The sequence below is a fragment of the Parambassis ranga genome, chromosome 8, assembly GCF_900634625.1.
Source record: "Parambassis ranga chromosome 8, fParRan2.1, whole genome shotgun sequence".
Taxonomy (NCBI): Eukaryota; Metazoa; Chordata; class Actinopteri; family Ambassidae; genus Parambassis; species Parambassis ranga.
In genome coordinates, this window is record NC_041029.1 from 1514576 (window position 1) to 1538693 (window position 24118).

The 24118-nt window shown below is 42.7% G+C and overlaps 5 protein-coding genes across 7 annotated transcripts; 1 reads left to right on the top strand and 4 right to left on the bottom strand.

Moving 5' to 3' along the window:
* Window positions 1-227: 227 nt before the first annotated feature.
* Window positions 228-5254, bottom strand: LOC114440311 (inward rectifier potassium channel 2-like). Its single transcript, XM_028412671.1, has 2 exons — window positions 5056-5254; window positions 228-3788 (listed from the first exon to the last, which is right to left on the bottom strand). Exon 2 carries the CDS (start codon window positions 3544-3546, stop codon window positions 2230-2232), a length of 1317 nt encoding a protein of 438 aa, XP_028268472.1. The 5' UTR covers window positions 3547-3788; window positions 5056-5254; the 3' UTR covers window positions 228-2229.
* A 3015-nt stretch (window positions 5255-8269) lies between these two features.
* Window positions 8270-11169, bottom strand: LOC114440223 (inward rectifier potassium channel 16-like). The gene is made up of 2 exons (XM_028412550.1): window positions 11131-11169; window positions 8270-9432 (listed from the first exon to the last, which is right to left on the bottom strand). The coding sequence occupies exon 2, from the start codon at window positions 9404-9406 to the stop codon at window positions 8270-8272; it is 1137 nt and encodes a 378-aa protein (XP_028268351.1). The 5' UTR covers window positions 9407-9432; window positions 11131-11169.
* Window positions 11170-13802: 2633 nt separating this feature from the next.
* LOC114440259 (5-hydroxytryptamine receptor 3A-like) lies at window positions 13803-16177 on the top strand. The gene is made up of 9 exons (XM_028412594.1): window positions 13803-13896; window positions 13983-14128; window positions 14218-14262; window positions 14338-14444; window positions 14533-14699; window positions 15031-15146; window positions 15368-15578; window positions 15652-15810; window positions 15910-16177. The coding sequence occupies exons 1-9, from the start codon at window positions 13857-13859 to the stop codon at window positions 16164-16166; spliced, it is 1248 nt and encodes a 415-aa protein (XP_028268395.1). The 5' UTR covers window positions 13803-13856; the 3' UTR covers window positions 16167-16177.
* A 751-nt stretch (window positions 16178-16928) lies between these two features.
* Window positions 16929-18747, bottom strand: LOC114439805 (Golgi apparatus membrane protein TVP23 homolog B-like). Of its 2 annotated transcripts, XM_028411975.1 has the most exons (7): window positions 18674-18747; window positions 18500-18564; window positions 18281-18425; window positions 18064-18153; window positions 17581-17703; window positions 17367-17495; window positions 16929-17285 (listed from the first exon to the last, which is right to left on the bottom strand). In XM_028411975.1, the coding sequence occupies exons 1-7, from the start codon at window positions 18683-18685 to the stop codon at window positions 17259-17261; spliced, it is 591 nt and encodes a 196-aa protein (XP_028267776.1). In that variant the 5' UTR covers window positions 18686-18747; the 3' UTR covers window positions 16929-17258. The 2 variants fall into 2 exon arrangements, with proteins under 2 accessions (XP_028267776.1, XP_028267775.1); XM_028411974.1 differs by having other exon boundaries at window positions 18500-18718.
* Window positions 18748-19541: 794 nt separating this feature from the next.
* On the bottom strand, window positions 19542-23007 carry LOC114439863 (proton channel OTOP2-like). 2 transcript variants are annotated; one of them, XM_028412055.1, is made up of 7 exons: window positions 22988-23007; window positions 21461-21828; window positions 21243-21379; window positions 21102-21160; window positions 20788-20930; window positions 19860-20701; window positions 19542-19785 (listed from the first exon to the last, which is right to left on the bottom strand). In XM_028412055.1, exons 2-7 carry the CDS (start codon window positions 21825-21827, stop codon window positions 19615-19617), a joined length of 1719 nt encoding a protein of 572 aa, XP_028267856.1. In that variant the 5' UTR covers window position 21828; window positions 22988-23007; the 3' UTR covers window positions 19542-19614. The 2 variants fall into 2 exon arrangements, with proteins under 2 accessions (XP_028267856.1, XP_028267855.1); XM_028412054.1 differs by lacking the exon at window positions 22988-23007 and having other exon boundaries at window positions 21461-21936.
* Between the last annotated feature and the right edge of the window lie 1111 nt (window positions 23008-24118).

The following is a 24118-nucleotide window of genomic DNA, read 5'->3' on the forward strand; positions in this document are numbered from 1 at the left end:
TTGGGCCACAGCTTCAAATTAGTGGAGCAGCACAGGCCTTACTTAGCACTTCCAGATGTCACGCAGTCTGGATGGCTTTCAAACACATAGACCGGTGGCTAGTAGTTTTTGATGTTATTTTATTTTAGTTTTTATTGAAAAAAAGGACATAAACAACAACTGCAATAACAATATACAGTGTTTGCATTATAATTACAAAAGAATTAAAAAAAATCTGTACACTCTCTGGTTTGTGCAGGAAAGTGGGAGGGACCCTGGTAGAAAAAATAAAAGACCTAAGACAGGATAAATGTCATTGTGAGAAAAATAAAAACTGCTCTAATAGATTTTCTTACCAGAGAAAACGTACAGTGTCCTGGCATCCACTGACATTATCCAAAACCCAGAGGAAAGAGCTCAGTCAAATGTGCTTCATCCGTACAGAGTGACATAATCATTGCAAGTACTGACCTTAATAAGACAAAGCAAGGGTCCATTCAGAAATGATGAACTTCACAAGACCCATAGTGATGAAGTAGGAGGGGTGGACTATGATGTGTCCAGATCCTGCACGTCTCCCATGCCAAGAACACTGATGTCAAATAAGTATGTTAGAGTCATTTCAGCTGTGCTGTTAGATAGGGAAAGGTCCAGGTTTCACATCCACTGACAGATGAGCTACAGTTGTCTCTTATATATATACCTATGTACACATTTGGCTTTGGGTACTAAAATAGTTTGTGCTCTCATTAAGGGAAAATCTCTGGTGAGGAAGAAAGTGCATAAAGCTTTGGAAAACACACTGACAGAATCATGCTTGTCTATAGCTACAGAAATCACAGTAAAGGCTGCGATTCTTAAAATGGATACTTTAAAAGACAAATAATACATTTTGGCTCCTATTGATTTCTGTCTAAACATACAATATGTAACTTAGCAGCACTTATCATCAACATTCATTGCCTTGGCTCATTGTGGAGCTTCCTGTCATTTCCTACCACTGAACAATATTGCACATAAGAACACACAAACCTTTAAGAAGTGGCAGTTTATTGCACTATGAAGCATCTTCCTTGACATCTAATGCAGTGTGTGCTTAGTCGACGCCAACCCACCATGCTGCGTAACAAATCACATATTTAAACTTGTGATTTTGAGTGCATGAGCGTGCTTACACTGAGTACAGCAGCATGCAGTACACTGTGACTACCCGGATAATGGTCTCATAGTAAAAAAAAAAAGTTGAGTGTGAAACGATGGACGCTGTTGGTGACGTTTTTCAAACCTGAAAATAGCAGCAGTTACATCTGCACGGCTGAAAACGCTGAATGTCCCCATATAAACGTTCCGTTGTACACGTCTGTGCAAAATAGTAAAGTATGCAACCATGACCACAGTGTAGACAGTGTACTGCATGTTAGTGTCTGCAATGAGCATATTTTGTCAAGGCACACGCTGCAGAAGATGCATTAGACGTGATGATAGGTTGAGGAGCATAGTGTAATCTCCAAAAGACAATTTCTTCCTGTGTTGTGCCATTGCTATTATATATATATATATATATTAAATCTCCTTTTCAAGAGCATCCTGGCCAAGACAGCCAGTGGCAAAATCTTTAGAAAGAGATATACATAAGACAGTTTAGACTGAAGAACTGCAATAATGTTCTCATCGCCACAGCGCTGGATCAGACAGGGCAAAGTGAAATCAGTCAAGATGTGCGTGCCTCCAAGTCATTTGAAATGACTCTTAGAGAGACCAGCTCTCTAAGATGTAGGCAAGTTTGTAAGTGAGTCCAAGCACACTTGAGACCAGCTCAAGCAAGTTAAAATTAGATTTTAGATTGGCATTTGAAACAACTGACTGGGATTAAAATGTGAATTTCTCCCTACAGAATGATACTTATTATATTTTATTTTCTTTTTTCTGAACCCAGCAGGCCATTTACACAGCACAGCACAGCATCTATGCTTAAACACTGTTAGTACACACAGAAACTGCACAGTGAGCAAGGAAGGCATCTAACCTAGTTAATCTCCCTGGCTCCATGCACCCAGCTGCTGTACGACTTTCACCATCAATAACACCAACGCTTGTATTTCTAGTGCACAAGTTTCTGCATAAAGACTTTTAGATGTAACTGACAGTCTTCCAAAAACTGCTGTTGCGATGCAATCAAAAAACGGCAAACCAGTTCAAGCGTACGTTCCATACCATGTGGTAGTATTTAACACGTCCCTACACCTGCAGTCATATCTCTGATTCAGCCGTCAAAGGCCTTGATTCTAAAGGCAAGGAGTCCAGGTTGCATTCAGAGTCTGACACCATGTCTGTGTTTGTGTTTTCAAATGCACCAACCTCAACATGTCTCACATCCCTGTTCTCCTCTTCGTCAAACTCCTCCTCCATCTCAACTTTTTCCAGAGCCACCTCGTTCTCATAACAAAAGGAGTTCCTGCAGCTGGAGGCCTTGGACGTCTTCTCAGCCAGCTCTCTAGCACTACAGCTGGGCGTGCTGGGCACCTCATAGGTGTTGTCAAAACGAGAGTAGTCCACTTTGTAGTAGTTCTTTTCTTCAAAGAGCACTGGCTCGAATCTGTAGCCCCACAGAATCTCACTGGCCACATAGGAACTCCGACACTGAGTGGTCATAGCTGTGGCCTCCACCATCCCCTCCAGAATCACTACAATCTCAAACTCTGACGTCTCCAGATCCTGTTTGCTCATTTCGTAGAATGGGCTGTCCTCATCAATCTCGTGCACGATGGTAATTGGAGACACCAGGAAGATTCTGTCGATGCCACTATCGAAGCCTACGTCTATGTCAACCTGATCCAGAGGGATGAACTCTCCCTCAGCAGTTGTGCGGGACTTGAGGAGCTGGGCCCTTACATGGGCCTCCACCAGGTGACTCTTCCTCAGGTTCCCCACCCGCCACATCAGACAAAGTTTGCCGTCCCTCATAGCCACTGCAGCATAGTGGCTGAACACCAGGGTTTCGTTCCTCTTTTTGGGCTTTGCCATCTTAGCCATGACAGCACCAATGATAAAAGCATCAATGATGCAGCCAACAATGCTTTGGAAGACCACCATAAAAACAGCAACTGGGCACTCCTCTGTCACATAGCGGTAACCATAACCAATTGTGGTTTGGGTCTCCACGGAGAACAGGAAAGCAGCAGTGAAGCTGTCCACATTGGAAACACACATCTGAGTCTCATTCTCTAAGTCCCCGTAAGACAGGGCCACTACCCAGAAGACAAAGCCAAAAAATAACCATGACAACAGGAAAGAAAGGCAGAATACGAGCAGCATCCAGCGCCAGCGAATGTCCACACAGGTGGTGAAGATATCTGCCAAGTAGCGCTGGCCTTTCTCACTCATGTTGATAAACTGCACATTGCAGTGACCATCCTTCCTGACAAAGCGGCTCTGTTGTTGGTGCTCCGTCAGCCCTTTGTTGACATTGCCATTTCCATAGCCATTTGGGACGGCAATGGTTGCCAGCTTCATGCCGTCTTCTTCAGAGGACACAATGCTGTAACGGTGGCTTCGCACACTCCCCATCACTTCCACCTGGGAGGGCTGGGCCGATTCTGCTTTGGAAAACAGTCTAAGTTTTTGGTAGAAGCGTTGGAGAAACAGTTTTGTTTGATCACGGGGACAAACTCAGCAGAAAATTGGATGAGCAAGACTTGAGTCCTGCGGCGGAGAGGGTAGACTGTGCTTCTTTGGCAGTGCGGCGCACTGTTGGTGAGGGCAGGTCACTCCTCTCTGACTCCTGCTTTGGACCTCATCAGTGAAGTGGACTGTGTAAATTACAGACAGAGAGAAAAGCAGTTTTAAAGTAATTAGCAGGAACCAGATCAAAGATCAGTGCATGAGGTGTGTGGTTACCTTTAGTCTAAATAATGCATAGTACACTCAAAATTAACAGAGCAATACACAGTGAATAATGTACATACATTATGTGAACTGAAAAATATGATTCAGCAGATTAGACGGCCTGTGCATACTGCTTAATGTAAGTATGAATTCTGGAGTGAGTCAAATTACAGATCAAGTTCATGTTAAACCATCGATACTGGAACAATCATACACGTAGCAGCGCTATCTCCAAACTCTGCACAGATGTACGCACACGGTTACATGGTCATTATTACATTTCATTAGTACCGAGTAACAATGGACCACAATTAATGAACCAGTAACCTTGCATTACATGTAATAGAGCAGCAAGGACAGCTAAATTAGAAAAAGTATTGACTCGGGGTGTGTGGCATGAGAGGTCCATTAAAACACAACACCACAGGCTACAAATGGCTGCACACAGCCAGATAGCCTCTGCCTGCCAAACTCTCATCCCTGAATGTCTAAAAACTTTTCCCTTAATGTCCATTTAACGTTTACTACAATGTTGTAACGTCACCTGAAAGGTCACATGGGATGAGATGGTTTTCTTGTTCTCAGCTAATGATGTCGCTACATGTCCTCCACATCGTAGTGAGTGTGGAGCTGCATTCAGCCACAGACTACAGCATGTTGTTCATATACATATTCTTATAGTTAGGTTTGTCTTATGCATGCTTTCCAGCTGCACCCTGCATCACACCAAGGCTTCCAGAAGCTGCACACCCTGTGATGTGTTTGGTTTGTCAGAGCTAACAATGAGGCAGATGGAAACTGGTTACATAAAGCTGCTCTATTGTTTATTACACAAATCAATAACTATGGCCAATCGCTCAGCCGATGCAGCATTGTTGATTAAAAACTTGTTACCACCTTTAATATGTTATGATATTCATAAATTAATTATTATAAAATTAATGTCAGTGCCATTTGTTTTATTCTACAGGCTCAACAAGTTTATTTGTATTTATATGACATTTACTTCATGCACAGATCCAGAAGAGACTGAATACAACAGCCTGGGGACATCCTGCATATGCAAGACATATAATGACTATATTATATATTATCATATTTTACAATATTTAGTGAAATTATTTTGTGATTATGACACATGCAAAAACAAAACAATGAAACATAATCAGTAACTTCTGTCCTCTTTCCTACCTGATGGTGCGCCTCAGATCAGGTCTAATAAGTTCCATAAGCGCCGGTAAGTCACGCTTCTGGCTCTCTTCGTGTGTTCTCGGAACTTCCCGTCAGGAGCTGAAAATTGTGCCATAACCCTCTCCAGCAGTGCTGAAGATGATATTTGTCGTTGCAAAGACAGACTTTAAAAACACGTGTGCCTCTCCCCGCCCCTGTGACACTGACGGCCAATGGAACCTGCAGCGGCCGTGCGTCCACAGAGGCTTTATAGCAGGCTCTGTGGGAGGGAAGGTGACTCGGGGTCCTATCGGAAAAAAGTCAATGTCATTAAATAAGTGAAAGCCGCACTGAGTGTTGAAAGAATGTACAAACAAACCAAACTGGTGAAAATGCTAAATGACTGCACTGAGAAACGTGTCTTTAACTGCAGGCAACGCTTTGACACATCACTGTGGAACTGTGCGCGATATATACTGACCATGTAGGATGTCATTTCCACTTACTGACAGGACTGCAGGGGTAGTCAATGGGTGAACACAAGGTGGCGATAGAGAGCCACACAGAGGATTCACAGCATACAATGCAACATGTATGCCATTTGACGTTTTCATTTCAAATTGTTTGTGGGCGCTTCAATTAAGATATCATTCATTTTCATAATTCATAATAATTATAGGCTAGGCCTTAATGCACTCAAATAACTGTGTATATGTACATAAGGATGTATACATTTTGGTCACTAGGTGGCTGCCTTGTCGAAATGAATAGAGGTGGCTCCGGTAACTTGGCACAAAGAATGAAGCCAACCTTTAAAATAAGTCAAAATATTCTGTACAACAAAAAAAGGAAACAGTAAGTGGCAGTGTCCATAGAATCTAAAAGCTACAACTGCTTTAAATACTTAAGTCGTCCACGCCTGCAGCTAGTCTGAAAAGAAACGTTTGTTTTCAGAGAAGCTTTTGCTGGAGGGGATCTGGCTGTATGTACTATTACTACAGCCTAACAAAGTGTAGAGCTGCTGACTCCTAACCATTCACTTGCCTCTCCAGATATGTTACTAACAGCTTTATTTGATACAGGTCCTTGAAGGAGGCGTCATTGTGGCCGTGTATGTGATTATTATGGGATCTGTTCCTTCATTAAATTGCTTTTTTGTTCACAAGTGTGATCGTGGGGGAATTTTCCCAATAAAGCTTATACTGTGTTTTTGTGCTGCTACAGCCTACACCACACAGATCCCAATTATTTAGTCTGACATGATTTACATTATGATAATTGTACGTCATTTTTTTGCTTTATTTTGAAATAAATAAACTAATATTCCATTATTCACATAGTTTACATTTCATTTTTGTTTCTAAAGAAATTCATTCATTCATATTCATCTACCATGTTAATTATGTTTATTTCATATATTCCTACTATACAGACAATTGTATATGTCTTCTCCTCTCTAACTTCACAGTTAATAATGTCAGTTCCTTGATTAGATCAGACCAGATGTTTTTGAAACATGAGTTCAAGACGACCTGTGTGAAGAATTAAGAAGTACAAGATCAAATCAGTGAAGTGTGACCTCTGAATGAGGGCATGTGTATTTGTGATGTAGTAGCAGGTGCTATGGTGTGTAATATAGAAGAGACGACCACATGACACACTGTCATTGGATGGATTGGGCCTTTTGCATGAAGTGTTAAACAGAACTGTAACACTTCATGTGTGTCTGGTAAATGTAGCAAGACGTGAACACTCTCTCTCCTGTGGTCATTGTTTGCATTTTCAAACTGACAAAGACCAAGCGAGCTTTATGAGAGACCAAGAGCTTTATGCAGGGAAAGAAAAAGATTTCATGTAATGTAACGCGAGGGTATGTCTTGCAGTCTAAGATGAGGTCAAGCAGACACATTATGCCCACTCCATCTGATCTGTAGTGCGTTAATAGCTCACTGAGAACATTTCTCCTCTCTGTTGCTCCACCATGTCCTCTCTGTTTAAGGAACTCTTAAGCCTCTTCAAATTCCTCCTCTCTGCTCTTAACAGTTTTCACCTTAAGACCTCTTTTATGGGCTAAGATTGTTTGAGAATCACTTTTATGTTTACGAGGATTTAGTCTTAATTAAAGGGGAAATTCTTAGAAAACATCATAATTCTGAGAATTGTGTTGGAATTTCACCACTAAGAGAAACTTAGCGCTGAGAGAGGGTAATCAGCCAACACACTGGCCTCTCTCTGTCCCTCCTGCCACAGAGCTGCAACCAAGACATCATGTTATATGATTCAGAAACCTTAGATTTATATGATTTAGACTATATTTATATTGGATATATTTGTATTGATGCCTGAGTGTAACTGTCAGTGGCCCGGCCCTGCAGGTGTGAAGTTGTATGATGCTGAAGTGGAGAGAGCCCTTGGTCCAGTCAGATAAAGTCCTGAGACTGTCTGCAGCTTTCTGGCCTCACAGCTGACACTTGGAGCATAGTGAGTGAAAACGTCTCTCTCTAAATATGAATTCTTATTCATACGTGACAAGCTACAGGAAAAGAAGGTATTCATATTCAGAAGGACACATTAAATAGAGTTTTGTTGGAAAACATTTGGCAGCTCCTCCGAGCAGCTTCATCCGTTCTGTTTGGAAACAGGCTTGTGTGGGGTGGAAGACCTCAGACCTCAGTGAGGGACTTGCATGACTGTAGCTCCATTACTCCCATTACTTACCTGTGTTCTTTGAGCTGGCTTTTGTTGAAGCTCATGTGTGTTTAATGACTGACTAACAAGACTGCAGAGGGGCTGTGGTGTTTGTTGGACACGTGGCTTGAAGTGAACGGTCCTGGAAGCACTGCATGTGTGTCTTAGAAAGATGACCTCTCTGAAGAAAAGGTTTTTTCCAACTTAAACCAAGCCACCCCTCTTCGCTGTCTAAACTGTGGATGATGTGTTCCTCAAATGGAAGTCCTTTTTCTTTGAGAGGAAGTCTTGTCTTGTGTCTTGTGCCGTTCTTCTGTGGAGTGGTTGTTTAGTTTCACACCTGTACAGTATTACATTGACTGAAACATGTAAGTTACTCTGAATGGAAGTCAACATCTGGTTTACATAGGCAGCCTTTCCGAACTCTTTTAGACTCACGTTTGTGGTGAAGATTTATTGTCATATTAAACATAAAAAACATATTACATATAAACATATTTACAAAGGACCAGCATGTCTCCAGTCTGCACTGATCACTGGTTTCCTCCTACAAACAGGTCTGATAGAGTACCTCCTCCGTGAATTCAAGATTCACCTGGAAGCTGCGTCCTTTTATCTTGACTGATGGTGAGAGAGGCTGGTCCTCCAAAGGACACCTTCTCCTGTCATACTGCTCGGCACTAAGCAGGGGTACTGGCACCCACATGGTCTCATTGAACAAAGCGTAGTCCACCTTGTAGTGCTTCTGTCCCAGTTTGAGAATATCCTGGAATCGCTGGCCCCAGCGGATGTCTGCTGGTGTGTAGGAGGTACGTGTCTGGTGAAGCATACCAGTGGAGTCACCAGTATAGGTGAAGGACACTATTAGTTCAAAGTTGTCCTCTAGGAGGTTATCAGGGCCCAAACTGTAAAGAGGACTGCCCGGCTCCAGCTTGTGAATAATGGTGGTCGGTGTGGCAAGGACAATGTCATGGTACTGGATATCCAAATCCTGGTATGACATCACAATAGCACCCTTTGGCTGTTTCAGAGAGCGGACCAACTGAGCCCGGGCAACCCCCTCCAGAATGTGATTACCCCTGAAGTCTCCAAGACGCCATGACAGACATAGAACCCCATCTCGTAGGTTGACGACGGCACAGGTGCTGAAACCCACCGTCTGAGCTCTCTTACGTGCGGATGCCATTTTTGCCGCAACAATGCCGATTACAATGGTGTCAAGAAGGCAGCTGAATACATTTTGAATTGTCACCACAATAATAGCCACGATACAGTTCTCTGTCACCCCCCTGAAGCCATAACCAATAGTTGTCTGGGTCTCCATGGAGAACATGAAGGCTGAGGTGAAGCCACGTACATTGTGCACACACAGGGCATCATCTACATTGTCAATGTCTCCATGCACATGAGCAATGAGCCAATAGCAAAGGCCAAATGAGAGCCAGGAGACAATGTAAGAAAGGGAGAAGATGAGGAGCATCACCCTCCAGCGGATCTCTACCAAAGTGGTGAAGATGTCAATTAAATATGGGCTCCAGTCTCCAGGAGCCTTCTGAAACACAACAGGGAAGCGTCCACTTTTGTGCATGTAGCGGAGCCGGCTGCCTTCCTTTCCACGTGGCACTCCCAGTGTGTGGACTGTAGTGTAGCTGGTGTCGATGACCTCACCCCTCTCTGTGTTCATTTTGATCAGCACTTTCTGTCGGTGTCCTGCACAGAGACAGGACGAGGAGACATTAGGAAGACGAATAACATGATAGAGACAACATTGGCAGCTGGGACAACATTGCACTAATTACATGTGTCTAAATGCTGAAGCCCTCATGTTTGTGCAAGCAGCCTAGGTCACTCTGAGCCGCAGGCTATCAGCGGTTCAGGCTGTAAAATGTTCTTCAAGATCACAAGCTTCTCATTGGTTGAATATTTACTGAGCTGCATCTCAGTTTGGACACCGGCCAAATCATTGCTAAAAACAATCATGTCCACTCACTTTTCCACTGAACTTGTTGTTAAAAATATCTCAAGGCTGAGTCACAGCTTGGCAGAGTTTGACATATATTTATGACAATATAGATTAACCGAAGCTTTGGAGGTCAGCAAATCCACCTCCCCCTATTCAACAACCTCTCTTTAATCAGTTTGGGTTTTTTAGATTTTGAGGTTACAGCAACAGTGCAGCAGGGTTTTTGACAGCTGTCCAAAACCTTCAATCAAAGTTATAGTGATTATGGTTATATAATATCGGTTTTCACAAAAGTTTAGGTTCTAAGAAAACAGGTTTCAGTTAATTAAGCACAATCTTGACCTGAGCACAGTGCAGTTATTAACTCATAAGGGTAAATATTACCCTCTAACCACCTCTAACGGCTTTCACCTCCAAATGTTACCTCAGATGTCAAACTTTAACTGCTCTTTTTAGTAAGACATAAAACACACCACAACTTTGTGGTTGTATACTTCAGTAATCTCACAGCTGCTTAATTTGTCAGTGAAACATCCTATCATGTTCTTGTTATCAGGCTGTGTCCTTCCTGTCAGTCAGTCAGTTTTTATTGCTTAATTGAGTCAGATGAGGACATGTAGATGACAGATATTTCAGTTTATGGCAGTTGGCTTCCACAAAAGTTCTAATTTCACACCTGCTGGATTTATTGCAAAACACTGTGGCTTTTTGTAAACTGTACTGATAAAAGCTCCAGGCAGGATAACCTGCAGAGATTCAGCTGAACATGGCCCTGTCTGAAAATGTGTCGGAGTGTTTTTATTTATGTTTTATGTTGAATTTCATCTATAATGCACAATTACTCATTTATATGAACAGCATGTCACAGTCATGCTGCAGCGAGTCAAAATGAGAAAAAATGCACAAAAAGCTGCCAAAAATGCATTTTAAGATGCAGCAATCACAGTCTGTCTGCAGTCGACAGACATGGACACTGGGGCCAATCCTTCACCCCAGAACAGGAAAAACAATGTGTGTCCCCTGTATTCTGATTGTCTGCAGCAAGTTTGACTGTAAGTTTACACATTCTTTCATTATGTGTATTTTACGTCTTATTCCCAAGTTTAATTTTCTGTGTGGCTGCACAGCTGCAGACAAAGCTGCAGTACGTCTAAGGGTTAATGGGTTTTAGTCTTTTAATCATATACATAAAATGTTATGATTCCTGCAGAATTATGGTAGTATGTAGTATTTTTCTGTCCAAGTACTCAAACATTTTCTCCCACAAAGGTATAAATACATTAAAATGTTTTTAATGCAGAAAAAAAGATACTGTATGCTCACCAATCTGTGGTTTTAGTTTTTGCTTTTGCATGATTACAAAAGAATTAGATGTGATGTTTTATGCTGTGTAGCTGTGTCTCCATTTTGTAGGCTGCTTAACAAATATTCAATCTTCAACTTACTTGCAGTGTATAAATGAGCGGAGGTCAGGTGTTGCAGAAGTCCGGTTTGTAGCCAAGTTGATGATGATGTGTTGCCTCAGCTGAAGTACCCTCTCAGTTACGCCAGTTGCAGAGTGTGACATTGTTGGGGGCCGGCCTGGTCTTCAGGCAAAGAACAGTTCCTTCTGAAACCTTATTGGATAGTCCACAGGGATTTATGACTTAAGGAATATTTTAGTTTCCTCAGGACAGAAACGTCAAATGTCCTCCTCCTGTTTGCTCCCAGCATGATGAAACAGTGTAAAAAGTCCACTGCCTAATAAAAGGCTGAGAAATATTGATTCAAGTAGTTGCGGCTTGTTTTTCAGGTATGTCTATTTTTAATAATTCCATCAGATTCCCATGACTCATGAGACAGGACGTTAACCTTTGCTCAGTCAGGTGGAGATGTCATTGGCACAAGGATTTTCTTTGTCCTAATAGTCCTCAATTTAGTTCTGATTAGACAAACATCACAACTCAGCTGCCAGGACACACAACTTTTAAACCACATTTATGGCAGCCGTAAGAGCATCCAAAGCTGTTACATGGAGGTCAACAGCAGGCGAGTGACATCACCTCCCTCCCCCATGTCTCAGGCTTCAAACCAGCACTTATTGATTTCTTAAAGATGATGTGTGAAAACAGCGATAAGAGGCATTCCTAGAGATAACATGGAAAATTGAAAAAATACTTCCTTTATTACAGTATTAATAATCCATATTGATTTATTTATTGATTTAAGTCTCACACATTGCACCAAACCCACACACTAAAATGCAACAATTTGAATTTTGATCCACAGTTTCCACTGGGAAATGTTTGAAGTTATCGAGCTTAAAAAACAGAAAGAAACTAGGAAATTCAACGAGGTCCGAAGATAATGACGGTGATGTACAAGTCAAATCAGAGATATTTTATCATATATATTATAACAGTCAGACCAGGCCCCAGCTGTTGACAAGCAGTGATGTAATTTAATCTTTTTTATTCTGTCCAACACAAAATCTACAGTGTATTACATGATGTGGGTTTTATTAAATTTGTGTATTATGTGGTAGGAGAAGGAGAAGGTGGAAGGAGAAGGAGGAAGGAGAAGGAGGAAGGTGGAAGGAGGAAGGAGGAAGGAGAAGGTGGAAGGAGGAGGAAGGAGGAAGGAGGAAGGAGGAAGGAGAAGGAGAAGGAGAAGGAGAAGGAGAAGGAGGAAGGAGGAAGGAGAAGGAGAAGAAGGAAGAAGGAGAAGGAGGAAGGAGAAGGAGGAAGGAGGAAGGAGGAAGGTGGAAGGAGGAAGGAGGAAGGAGGAAGGAGAAGGTGGAAGGAGGAAGGAGAAGGAGAAGGAGGAAGGAGAAGGAGAAGGTGGAAGGAGGAAGGAGAAGGAGGAAGGAGGAAGGAGAAGGAGAAGGAGGAAGGAGGAAGGTGGAAGGAGGAAGGAGGAAGGAGAAGGTGGAAGGAGGAAGGAGGAAGGAGAAGGAGAAGGAGAAGGAGAAGGAGGAAGGAGGAAGGAGAAGGAGAAGAAGGAAGAAGGAGAAGGAGGAAGGAGAAGGAGGAAGGAGGAAGGAGGAAGGAGGAAGGTGGAAGGAGGAAGGAGGAAGGAGAAGGAGGAAGGAGAAGGAGAAGGTGGAAGGAGGAAGGAGAAGGAGGAAGGAGGAAGGAGAAGGAGAAGGAGGAAGGAAGAAGGAGAAGGAGGAAGGAGAAGGTGGAAGGAAGAAGGAGAAGGAGGAAGGAGAAGGTGGAAGGAAGAAGGAGAAGGAGGAAGGTGGAAGGAGAAGGAGAAGGTGGAAGGAAGAAGGAGAAGGAGGAAGGAGAAGGTGGAAGGAAGAAGGAGAAGGAGGAAGGAGAAGGTGGAAGGAAGAAGGAGAAGGTGGAAGGCGGGGTGCTGGATGGCTGTTTGATTTGTGATGTAAGGTAATCATCAAATTGTTGTTTGTTTTTGTTTGTTGTGTTGCATTAGTCAACAAATAATTGAGTAACGAGACATTTTCATCCTTTTTATTTATTTTTTATTTGTTTATTCACAATAATATAACCAAGTTGTCACCAAGACATCGGTGGTCATGAACCCTGACAGGGAATGGTCAGAGGGTAAGGAGCTCCGAAGAAAGGTGGAGGGTTATCTAACACATGAAGCTGCTCAGGTAGAGGAACAGATCGGGGTTCAAACATGGTTTCAGCATTAACGTCATTTTCTCTCTCCTTTTCTGACAACTATGACAAATATACTTAAAAACACAGGACACAGAAATTAGAATTGCATTTCATAACCTAACCAGCCTTTGAGTCAAATTATGAATGCAAATAGCAAAAAGAACAAACCCTAATTCAGCATCCAGCTGTGAAAACAGAGCAGGCCTCTCCTTAATGACAGGCTCACTGTAAAGAACCACAGCCTTTGTAATGCAGAGCAGCCAGATCAGATGACAGAGCAGCTGGAGCGCCTGTTTCTGCTCACAGGTAAACAGCAGCAGTAATTGCCTTTACGTCATGATTGCTTTACACAGGCTCACAATGGAATACACTGTGTAATTAATCACACTACATTATATTGTTCCTGTGTGTGCTCCTCAGTGCAGTGAATGTGTGTTTAGATGTCACACACAGACCTATTTAAGAGTCATGTCAGGCACAGGCCTGAGGAAAAGACATGAGACATTGATAGTGACCAGCAGCTGTGCTTTTAGCTGTACACTAAAAAGGAGTCTGACCCCAGCATGAAGACGGTTACCCTCCTACTGAGTGTGCTAGCTGTAGGTGAGTGTTACATGTAATGGAATATTTGTCAAAGCTGTCTAAGGGTTCTTTATTTTTTCTTTATTCATTCGTCCTTTTCATTTGAGGAAGTGGATCTGCAGAAACCACCTGCACTAATCGCAGGTGTCTGGCTAATATGCTGATCAGCAAAGGCTTCCTATCTCAGCCCCAGTATGAAAACTGTACCCAAGTTATTCATGTGCCATTCATTGAGTACCAAACTCTGTCTGTTGTAAGTATTGAACAAACTTTACTTTACTAATGTAAATACCAATGAATATATCTTTAGAACATTAATCATCCTCTGGTCCGTTTCAACAGGACACAAAGAATCTCCACCTAATCAGTCGTCTGCAGGCTTTGATTGTAAGGCTACATTAACTTTTAAAGGAGTCAATACAAACGAACACATTTTAATCAAATGGTTTGGTTTCACATCAGATATGGAACGACCCTGAGTTGAGTTGGGACACATCTGTTTACCAGTATGATGAAGTGGCTCTGCCAGTAAGCACAGTCTGGACTCCAGACCTCCATGTAATTAATGGGTAAGCACCAGAGCTCCTCAGTATTGTCACTAAATCTATTAATCGTAGCTTATTGTAAATTGCTTATTAATCTCTTATGTGTTGGTAGAATCTTGACGATGGAGCACGCCTCTAATGATCTGCTGGTACTGAGTGATGGAACTGTGAAGCACAATGTGACCATTAACGCAGAGATAAACTGTGAAATCAACCTGTTCAACTACCCATTTGCTGGTGATGAATGCCCTGTTGCAATCCAAACCTGGTCCAGTGAAGGTGAAATCAGTTTCCAAGTATGAGTTCAGTGTTATGATCCTGGTGCACGGCGTCCTTATCCACAGATTTCCTCACTGTGTTCTGTCTAATTCTGTGAGTCATATTATAACGATGAGCTCTTTCAGCCACATTACAAAGTAATGTTATAAAACAAATAGGAGCTGGAGTGGGAGTGGTAACCACGGTGACCGAGACCCAAACCACTGATGGGTTTTGTAACCTTATGCTAGTGTTCAGCAACAGCTACCTGTGGTGTCATTCACATGACCATGGATCCAACATGTGATGAAATGTGTTGTTTAAAATTCAAATGCAGCTGTTTCTCACTCAGGCTGTGGTACACAGCTGAAACTGGGGCATTTGAAGATGGTTGATAGTAGCCATGGAGACTGGCAAACGGAAAACGTGAGTCTTGAGAATCAGGGGGAAGGCCGCAATTACATTAAGGTGAGTTCATAAAAGGGAGGGACCATCATCTTCAGGGCAAATCCATCATGAATTAAATCCAAATGATGCATGTACAAGTCAACCTTAATGAGTCAACACAAAGTACTCTGCTCTGATCATTAGTGAAGTTCATGGGCCAAGTGTGTCTTTTAAGATCTAAAGCTGCCTTATAAACCTTTGTCCTGTTGTTACACTAATATTACTGTCTCTATACTCCTCAGGTGTCCCTGAAAATCAAATTTACCAACCCCTTCATAACACTGCTGCTGCCCAGTATTCTGATCATCACAGCTGATGTGGTCAGTTTTGCTCTTCCACTGCGTGGCGGTGAACGCAACTCTTTCAAGGTCACCCTGGTGCTCAGCTTCACCGTGTTCCTAAACATTCTCAACGATGAGCTCCCTGGAGACGGCCAGTGCAGCCCCATCATCCGTGAGTTACCTTCACACACTTGTGCACTGACAGCGCCGCAGCCCGTGTCACTGTCTGTCCGTCTGTGTGGCAGGAACGCACTTCTGTATTATCCTGGTCTTAATGGTGTTGAGCATGCTGGTGTCCATGATCCTGACACGGCTGGCTGAAGACGGCCACCTGTTTTTCTACTGCCGGTTTAAGCAGTCAGTCCAAAAAGACACAGGACACAAGGAGGTGAAAGACAATGAGGGTGAGGAAGAACTTTCCAGTTACTGTTTGAGTCGAGTCTGACATTTGTGATTCTGATTTTGAAGCTGCATAAGCTGCTCTGTTTCTTCCCTCACTGCAGAATCCAAAGCTGACATTAGTGTCATCCAGCTGAACGACTCACATGAAAGCATTCAGGTGCTCAGAAAGGTGGTTGCATTCTTGGAAGGTCTTGATGCCAAGGAGGTGGAAATTGAGCAACGTCAGAAGTTTGCAAACACATTAGACCATATTTTTTTCTGGATCTATTTTATCTGCGGCTCTGCATACTCCTGTGCTATGACGTATGTGATGGTTGAGCACAAATGTTCTGTTAACCACTTTCATTTCTGGTACTGACTGACCGTGTGTTGTTGGAAGCAGGTGACGTATTTAAAAATGATTTATCATAGTGATTTAGCTTTGTTTAATACATCACTATAACAATATTGCAGATTTAGGTTCTGTCTGGAAGTTTATATATATATATATATATATATATATATATATATATATATATAAATGCTTGTTCAATATGTATATGTGCTATTTACTGTGTATATATTGTGCTATTTAGCTTAAACAAAAAATATTAAGGACAAAAAAGGGGAAAGAAATAATATAATGTACTAGAAACTGATAAAGCTCTTTGTTTCCCCCTAGTGGTCATTTTACTGCAAATACTACCTTGGCTTAGGCTGCTGCTCCACATACATGAATACTTGTACGTTTTACTTTGCATGCGTGCAGTCAACATACAGCCATTTGCATAGAGCTGGGATGCACTGTAATGTCACAGCATGGTTTGACTTAATCTGACAGCACAATGACCTTAAGCTTCTGTTATAACTTAATAATGTTGTATCACATGTGTTCTTTGCCGTTAAGTCATGTGACATATCTTTATCTTATCTTCTCAAAGACTGTATAACAATGGGAAGAACAGCCAGTTGCTGGCTTAGACAATGAGACATAACAGGCATAACATCCTGGTACCGTGCACACATGAGACTGAACCTTTTATCTGGCAGACAGACAGGACTTTGCAATGCAGCCTTCATTTCCTACTCTCATGCTTCAGACATACAGTACAGTAAGTGCAATGAGCCATGACATTCTGTCTGAGATTAAAGAATTCCTTTATTTTTCTTTGTAGAAAACAATATCCCATCAGTCATCCGTTAAATGACCAATTTGAAGGTTTAATCAGAACTACACAGAACAGTTGAATGTCATGTCCTATGATTAAAAGCTCGATACACAGTATAGTATACAATACACAGTAAGGGTCAAGCACAGGCTCAAAACCCAGTGAAAATCACTGTTAGTATTATTATTATTATTTATGTGCCCAATATAACCCTAAAAAGACCTTCCACCTTTATCACAGGGACCAAGTACATGTGCAGCATGTCACTCGCTGCTGATGGGCTCCAGGCACCGTTATCACTTTCAAGGCTTCTCTGTTCTCTTGAGCGCCTTTTATAAAACACACAAAAAAGGAACATGCATGTAGCAATAGATAATATAACAAGATAGTGTGGATGACATTGTACATACCTGCTGAAGAATCTGCACACCAAGGTAGCTCTGAGCCATGTTTGTCAGGGTGGACTGTCCTCCCACCTTACACCGCACATATCCATACAGGTTGGCCCATTGTAACACCAAGCCCATTATTACCACGGCCTAAGGGGCAACACCACAGGAGAGAGAGAGAGATATGAATCAAAGACCAGCAGAGGTTTACAGGCAGAGAAGCACGCATACACACCAGCCATCTCAGCTTCAGGGAGAAGACGGTGCTGAACACAAAGAAAACCCAGAGGATGGGGCACAGGATGAGTCCCAGCCAGAAGACTTGTGCGTCAGCAGTGGACGTCACGCTCACATCTGCCTGTCAGGGAAAACAACATTTTACATTTACTGCAATAAATAACATAAATAATTACCACCTAATGCCTTATTATCCCAATAAGTTCCCTAAATCCTTGAAATATACATTATTATTATCCTGCCAGACATTTGTGTGAATCTTAAATAGTGATGTTTGGTTATATGCTGCACAGCAACCTCTGGGACTGAAAGAAGGAGACGTGTGTGCGTCAGAGACCGTTTGGTTGTGGGGTTTAAAATGTGCTGTAGTCTCTGTCTGTTTTATTACCTCACAGCTCACAAACCATTCCCTTAAACTGGAAGCCCTGTGTAAACACTAGCTTTGAATGCATCCCATGTCTAACCATGGCCTCCTGCTTACCTTCCTGGACTCAAACACCCATTGGCTCCTCCCGTCTTCACCCACATGATTCCACCACCGAAGACCCACCAGCAGTCTGCCGGAGACATTCTAGGGCAGAAAGCCTTAGTTTGATACTACAGCAAAATCACGACACAGAATAGAAACAGTCCTTCGGGGAAATACAAATATCTTTTATAATCAGATTGATAGTAGAGCCTGGAGGCGTGGCTCCCACCTTGACAGTCCAGAAGTCACATGACAGCAGCAGCATGATGGCGACCATGCAGACGATGAAGCGGCTGCTCAGAATGTCACTGAGTAAATAAACCAAGATGGCACTCGTTCGGAAGAAGAGGTGAAAGAATGAGGCCAGAGGATGTCTGAAACACAAACCCAGCTTTCATTCTGCATGGGTCAGAACACACTACACTCGCGAACCGCGCTAACGTCCTACCTTACTTTGGGTTTCCGTGGCCTGCCGTCCTCCTCCTCCCCGAACAGAGGAGCGTCACGGGAGTCCTGGACACACTCAGACATTAGCAGGAGCACAGAGGGTGGCTGTGTGCAGCCCACATCCACGATAATACATTACATTACATTCTACATAACAGCAAGGGGCTATGATCACCTGTCTCAACATGTTGACGCCAAAGTTCTGCGCTTCCTGGTGACGTGTGTCAACAAACCTGTGTGCTGAGGACCCACCGGAAGTCTGGCTGTGTGTGTGCCGGACTCAAAAGTCTGCGGTACCTGTGTGTTTTCTAAAAAGTCTCAAAGGGCCTTTAATAATTACAGCTTTATATGTTTTTGTTACACCATTAATAAATAAGACTCTCCATTGATCAGAATTGTGCCTAATTAGACTTCAAATGTTTTTGTAGGATAATCAATAGCTGACTGCAACATTCTCAACAGTATGTCTAAGTTAAATAATAATAATAATAATAATAATAATTGAAACCTTTATTAGTCCCACAATGGGGAAATTCTCAAGGCAGCCCAGCAAAGAGCGCCATACACCAGTGAGTACACTGGAGGCTATGCAGGTAAAGTGTCTTGCCCAAGGACACATTATAAATATTACAGTAGAAGCCATCATGGAGTGGGTAATGTGGCACACTTTACATCATATTTTACTTTGGAACTATGTTATATTAAGATGTTTCCTAATTTAGGGTTATTACAGAAAAACATAATTATTTAAACAGGACACACAAATACATCACATGCAAGATTTGTAAATATTAGTGACATTGTTTTATTTTTGTCAGATACTCATTCATCTCCTGTGTCATCGACTGTTATTAACAATGTGCTGTTTGATCATGTTTCCATCAGCATCATGATGTAAATTAAACAGCGGACCTGGTTACTGTAGAAAGGACCCATGTTGTCCCACTACACTACTGTCAGATACTGCTTCCCTTTAATGTTTATGTTGTGCATACACATACTGAGACTTCAATCAAGCTAGCGTCACAATGATTCTGAAAAAACAGAACAGATGAAAAACAAAGCACAGTGTATACAAAACAATTTCATAATGTCAGAACAGTTAGCTGTACACAGCTATGAGGTCAGGAACACCTCAAACAGACTGGCCACGGAGTGCATTCGATAAAAGATGCCAAAGGGAAGTCCAACATTCACAATAGCTGCCCACATGCTGAACTTGTAGAATTTAGTTTCAGTGTCATGGTCAAACTGGGGACGAGCGCCGAACGCAGGCATGGTCCACAGCTGTCAAAGAAAGAAACTGTGAGCTGACTGTGCTGTCAGTGAATCTGAGCGGCGATGCAGGAAGGTGTACTCACTATGATGTTGCCCAGCAGCAGGAATGCACAGACCTCCTTCAGCACCCGCCGCTTCCACGACAGTTTGACTCTGTGCTCGGCTATGTGGCCATGCAGGCTGTGTGCCGTGTGTTCAGAGCTGGGCTTTGTGTCCTTGACTGATCCTTTTATGTTGCTCAGATCTTTACCTGACTCAAGCACATAGGGATTAGAAAGCACAGTGACAGGAAGCACCTCATGGAAGGGCTCCCGGTGCAGACCTTCTATTATAAAAAAGTTCTGCAGTCCAAGCTGGACCACCATCAGGATAGCCAAGGCCAGGTTGAGCCTGTTCAGGTAGCCTTTGGCACTAGTTGCAACTGTGGCTACTATAGAGAAGTAGCTGAGGATGAACTGTCCCAGGGAGGCTCCCACCAGCAGCCCCACATCCAGGCTGCGAGTGGGGTTTTTCTCTGACACGTGTTCCCTGTGGTCCACTTTGTAGACGGCACTGCCGATCACAGTGGAAACCGACATCAGCGCCACTATGACTATATTCATCACAAAGTGCATCATCACTGCTCTGTCTTTTTTCTCATCATCATCTTTTTTCATTGCTATCTCATACACAATAAAGGTTGCCAGGCCTGAAACCACTAGGAGGACTCCCAGAACCGGCCCGACAACCACATCCTTCAGACTAAACTTAATGTTGTGGTGTGCATGCCCTCCTGTCACTCGGCCTGCATTTTTCCACATGACGTATGCCATGGCAGAAGCAAATAGGCTGTACTCAATATTGAATGGATACAAGTAGTAATAGGCTTCCTTGAAGATGCTGCATGAAGAGTGGCTGCACTTGCACTTGTTGTCTCCATATCCCGCTGGAAGACACAGAGAGAGAGAGTGTTAGGTTGTTTTTTTTCTTCCACTGAGTGCTGTCATTTCTTCCTCTGCTTTAATGAATTACTTCTACTGATGTACAGGCTCCGTCCAGACAGTTTAGTGCTGTTGTTTGGATAGTCAGGAACAGTCGTTTGGTGTAGGGACTCCTCAGCGACTGTAGTCATCCACAAAGCCAGATTTGTGGAGAGGGTAAGCATCAGTCCACAGCTGGAGAAAGGGATACAGGCATAAGAATACAACTAAATACAATAACGCGGTGTCAGATTGTGATTATGAACCTTGATTGAGTTTTAGGCTGATGTGCAGCTTTCATTGGATGTACAGAGGGCGAGTGTTGGAATATTTAGGAGAGATGCAGCGTGGACCAGCGTGACTTACCGTGATATGTTCTTTTGAAGCTGCACACAGTCTTTGGCGTGGATCCAAAAAAAGTATGTCTGCAAAACAAATGTCATACTGATCTATATATTTGCAACCATCAACATTAAATGTAAGGTTTAATGTTTGTGATATTCTTACCTGCACAAGAATGAAAACGAGCTGCACCACAGGGAAGGCCACCTTAACAGCAGAGTCACAGTGCAGGTATCCTACATAGCTGGCTATCTTAAAGATGTCCATGATAATACTGAGAATGCCAAACAGCACAAGTCCTCCTGCAAGACAAAGGAAAGACCACCGAACTATAACGACGGTAGCTTGGAAAATCAAAAAGACTCCCTCCAGCATTTACTCACCCCTGAGCCATATGGGTCCAGCATGGCTGTCCTTGTAAACAACAGCGTCTTCCGTCCTGGCTGTGTAGATGGTGTAGTACACCATCCAGACGGATGTTAGGAGGATGATGATGATGAGGAAAATCTGCAGGTCAGGGGTGCTGATTTTCACATTGCTGTAAGCACTGCTCACCAAGGCGCAACCCAGCATCAAAATGTTGATGCAGATGATCCCAGAGAGCATCCAGCCCCAGTTTCGGCCCCGATCCCTCCCATGCTCCGTGGAAGAGATGTTCAGGTCGGGTTCACACACGCTGCCCGTCCCGCCCGGTGTGTTGATGTTGTTGGACAGGTGTGCCTCCTCTGTCTCCCTGTCTTTGGCTGTCATCCTGCATGGTTCACAGGGATTGCCACTGGTCAGACAGTTGCAAGGAGGACCAGTGCACATACACATGTTTTCTCTCTCTCTCTCTCTCTCTATGATCTATTCGCAATTGACTTGTCTGCTGCATTTGGCTCTTTTAAGACATGACAGGTTAAACGACTACACCCAGCCACTGGCTTTCAGATCCCGCCCAAATGAAAGCTTTCCATGAACACATCAGCATTTGTCACCCGTCTGGGGCTGAACAAAGGAGCAGTTTAAAATCAACAAAAGGGTTTTCATTTCCCTGACTTCTGGTTTTGGATTTGGCAACATGAACGCAACAGTGGAGGAAGTACTGATGCTTGGTATTTGAGTAAAAGTACAATTACCCAGCAAAATATACACTGAAGTAAAAGTAGAAGTGCTACATCAACAATCCTATAGTGAAAATCCTAAGTACTTACTTTTAAATGTACGTAAATATTCAAAATAAAAATACTCTTGCAATGAGCTGTCTTTCAATATTCTAGGTGGTGAAAAAGAATGCGATATAGCTCCTGGTAATACCTCTGCCTCTGCAGATGTCACTACCCTGCCAGCAACTCTTATCTTTGAGGCCAACACAGAATGCTCTGGCATATCAACCAATCCTTTTTGGGCCCTCTAGATTCAAACACTTTTTAAATACGCCCACGGTGTCTCGGCTCAGTGGAGGCTGACTCTGGAACCATGATCAATGGTAAGGTTAGCTGCAAAGGACAGGAGGCCGCTGCCAAACACGAGCGCTGCTATCACGGGAGCTGATAGAGCCACCTGATCGGTTTAAACTGCAGAGATAGCAACACAATCCGGATTTTTGTTCCAGGTCGAGGCAACCTTTAGGTGAAACTGTGTTTATAAAATGTAGTGGAAAGTACAGACAACAGCTGAACAATGTAATGCACCAAAAGTCTAAAGTCTATTATTTTTACTCAAGTAAAGAATAAATATATTCTATATATAACAGTTACATTCTGCCACTGGTACATAATGACTGCTGTTTGTTTGAGAAGCCACAATCCATTTACTTCTAGCTTTCCTGGTGAAACCAAACATTAAAATCAGGACAGAAGAAAATAAAGCACACAGTGTCTTGGGACTGAACTAAGCAACAGCTTTAGAAAAATGAAGTTTAAAGATACCTGCAAGCCTACCTCATGTGGTGTGATCTTGGGGGCAGACTGAACTGTCATGGCTTTTATATGCCTGAAAAAATACAGAGGTTTACTGTACAGTCATAAATGTCAATAAATCTGTTATGAACGGCACCATATTATTACCAAACACTGAGTGTTTTGCACAAAATATTCATGTAAAGTTCAAAAGATGTTTCCATGAAAAACCCTTTCTCACGAAATCCAAAATACCAGAAAGGGTTCCTTTTTCATGTTTTCATGTCTGCTCTTTAATAGCATGCACAAAGGAAATGTAAGGAAAGAAAAGTGGTCATTATTTTATGATCATTCTGCACATGTATAAGCACTTTATCTTTTGTTTGAGCCCTAACGTCTAAAGGTGATCTAAAGGCAGAGCAGGTATTACTGACCTCTCTCTTTTAATTGAGTGCTTGAATGGAACACTGTTAGTACTAATGCTATTCATGGGGATCTGAAAAGATCCGGCGTTTTGCCTGAGGTGTATCATTAGGCTACATGAAAACCCTGGTCACTGTCTCTGCCTATTGTTATGGAAGTTTCATTGGACGGTGTGCCTGAGAACTTGCCACTGGTGCGACTGTGCTTTATTTCACATGAGGCGCTTCAGCTAATTTATACCCTGTTTATCAGGGTGGGTCCGGAGCCGAAGCACTTCTTTATTGCAAGGCTCCATTGTATTCATGAAATCATCCTTTGGTATTTTCAATAATACAAAGCTGAGTAATATAATGTTTTTCCACAAGAACAAGGAAGAACAGAGTGACCTTGATGAAAGGTCCTCATGTTTCATGACTTTTGTTATAATGATGACAATAGGCTCACTGTTGGCTGTAACAAATGGTAAGTTGGAAGGAAAAGTTGTTTTCTAGGAAATGTTTCCAGGCAAACAACACAGGCCCATATAAGAGCTAATTCCATATTGTTTTAAGTTCATGAAGAGGTTTTAACGTGTTACAGATCAGAAGCAGCAACATAGAAGTGTGAACCACGTCAGGACTGCATGTGCTTTGCGGGGCTGGTTGTTTCAGACTGAGGGTCTTCTCTCTGTTATTGACCGCCTCGGCCGCCTGGAGCACTGTCGCTGTTACCCGCACGGTGCGCACCGCCGCGTCCCTG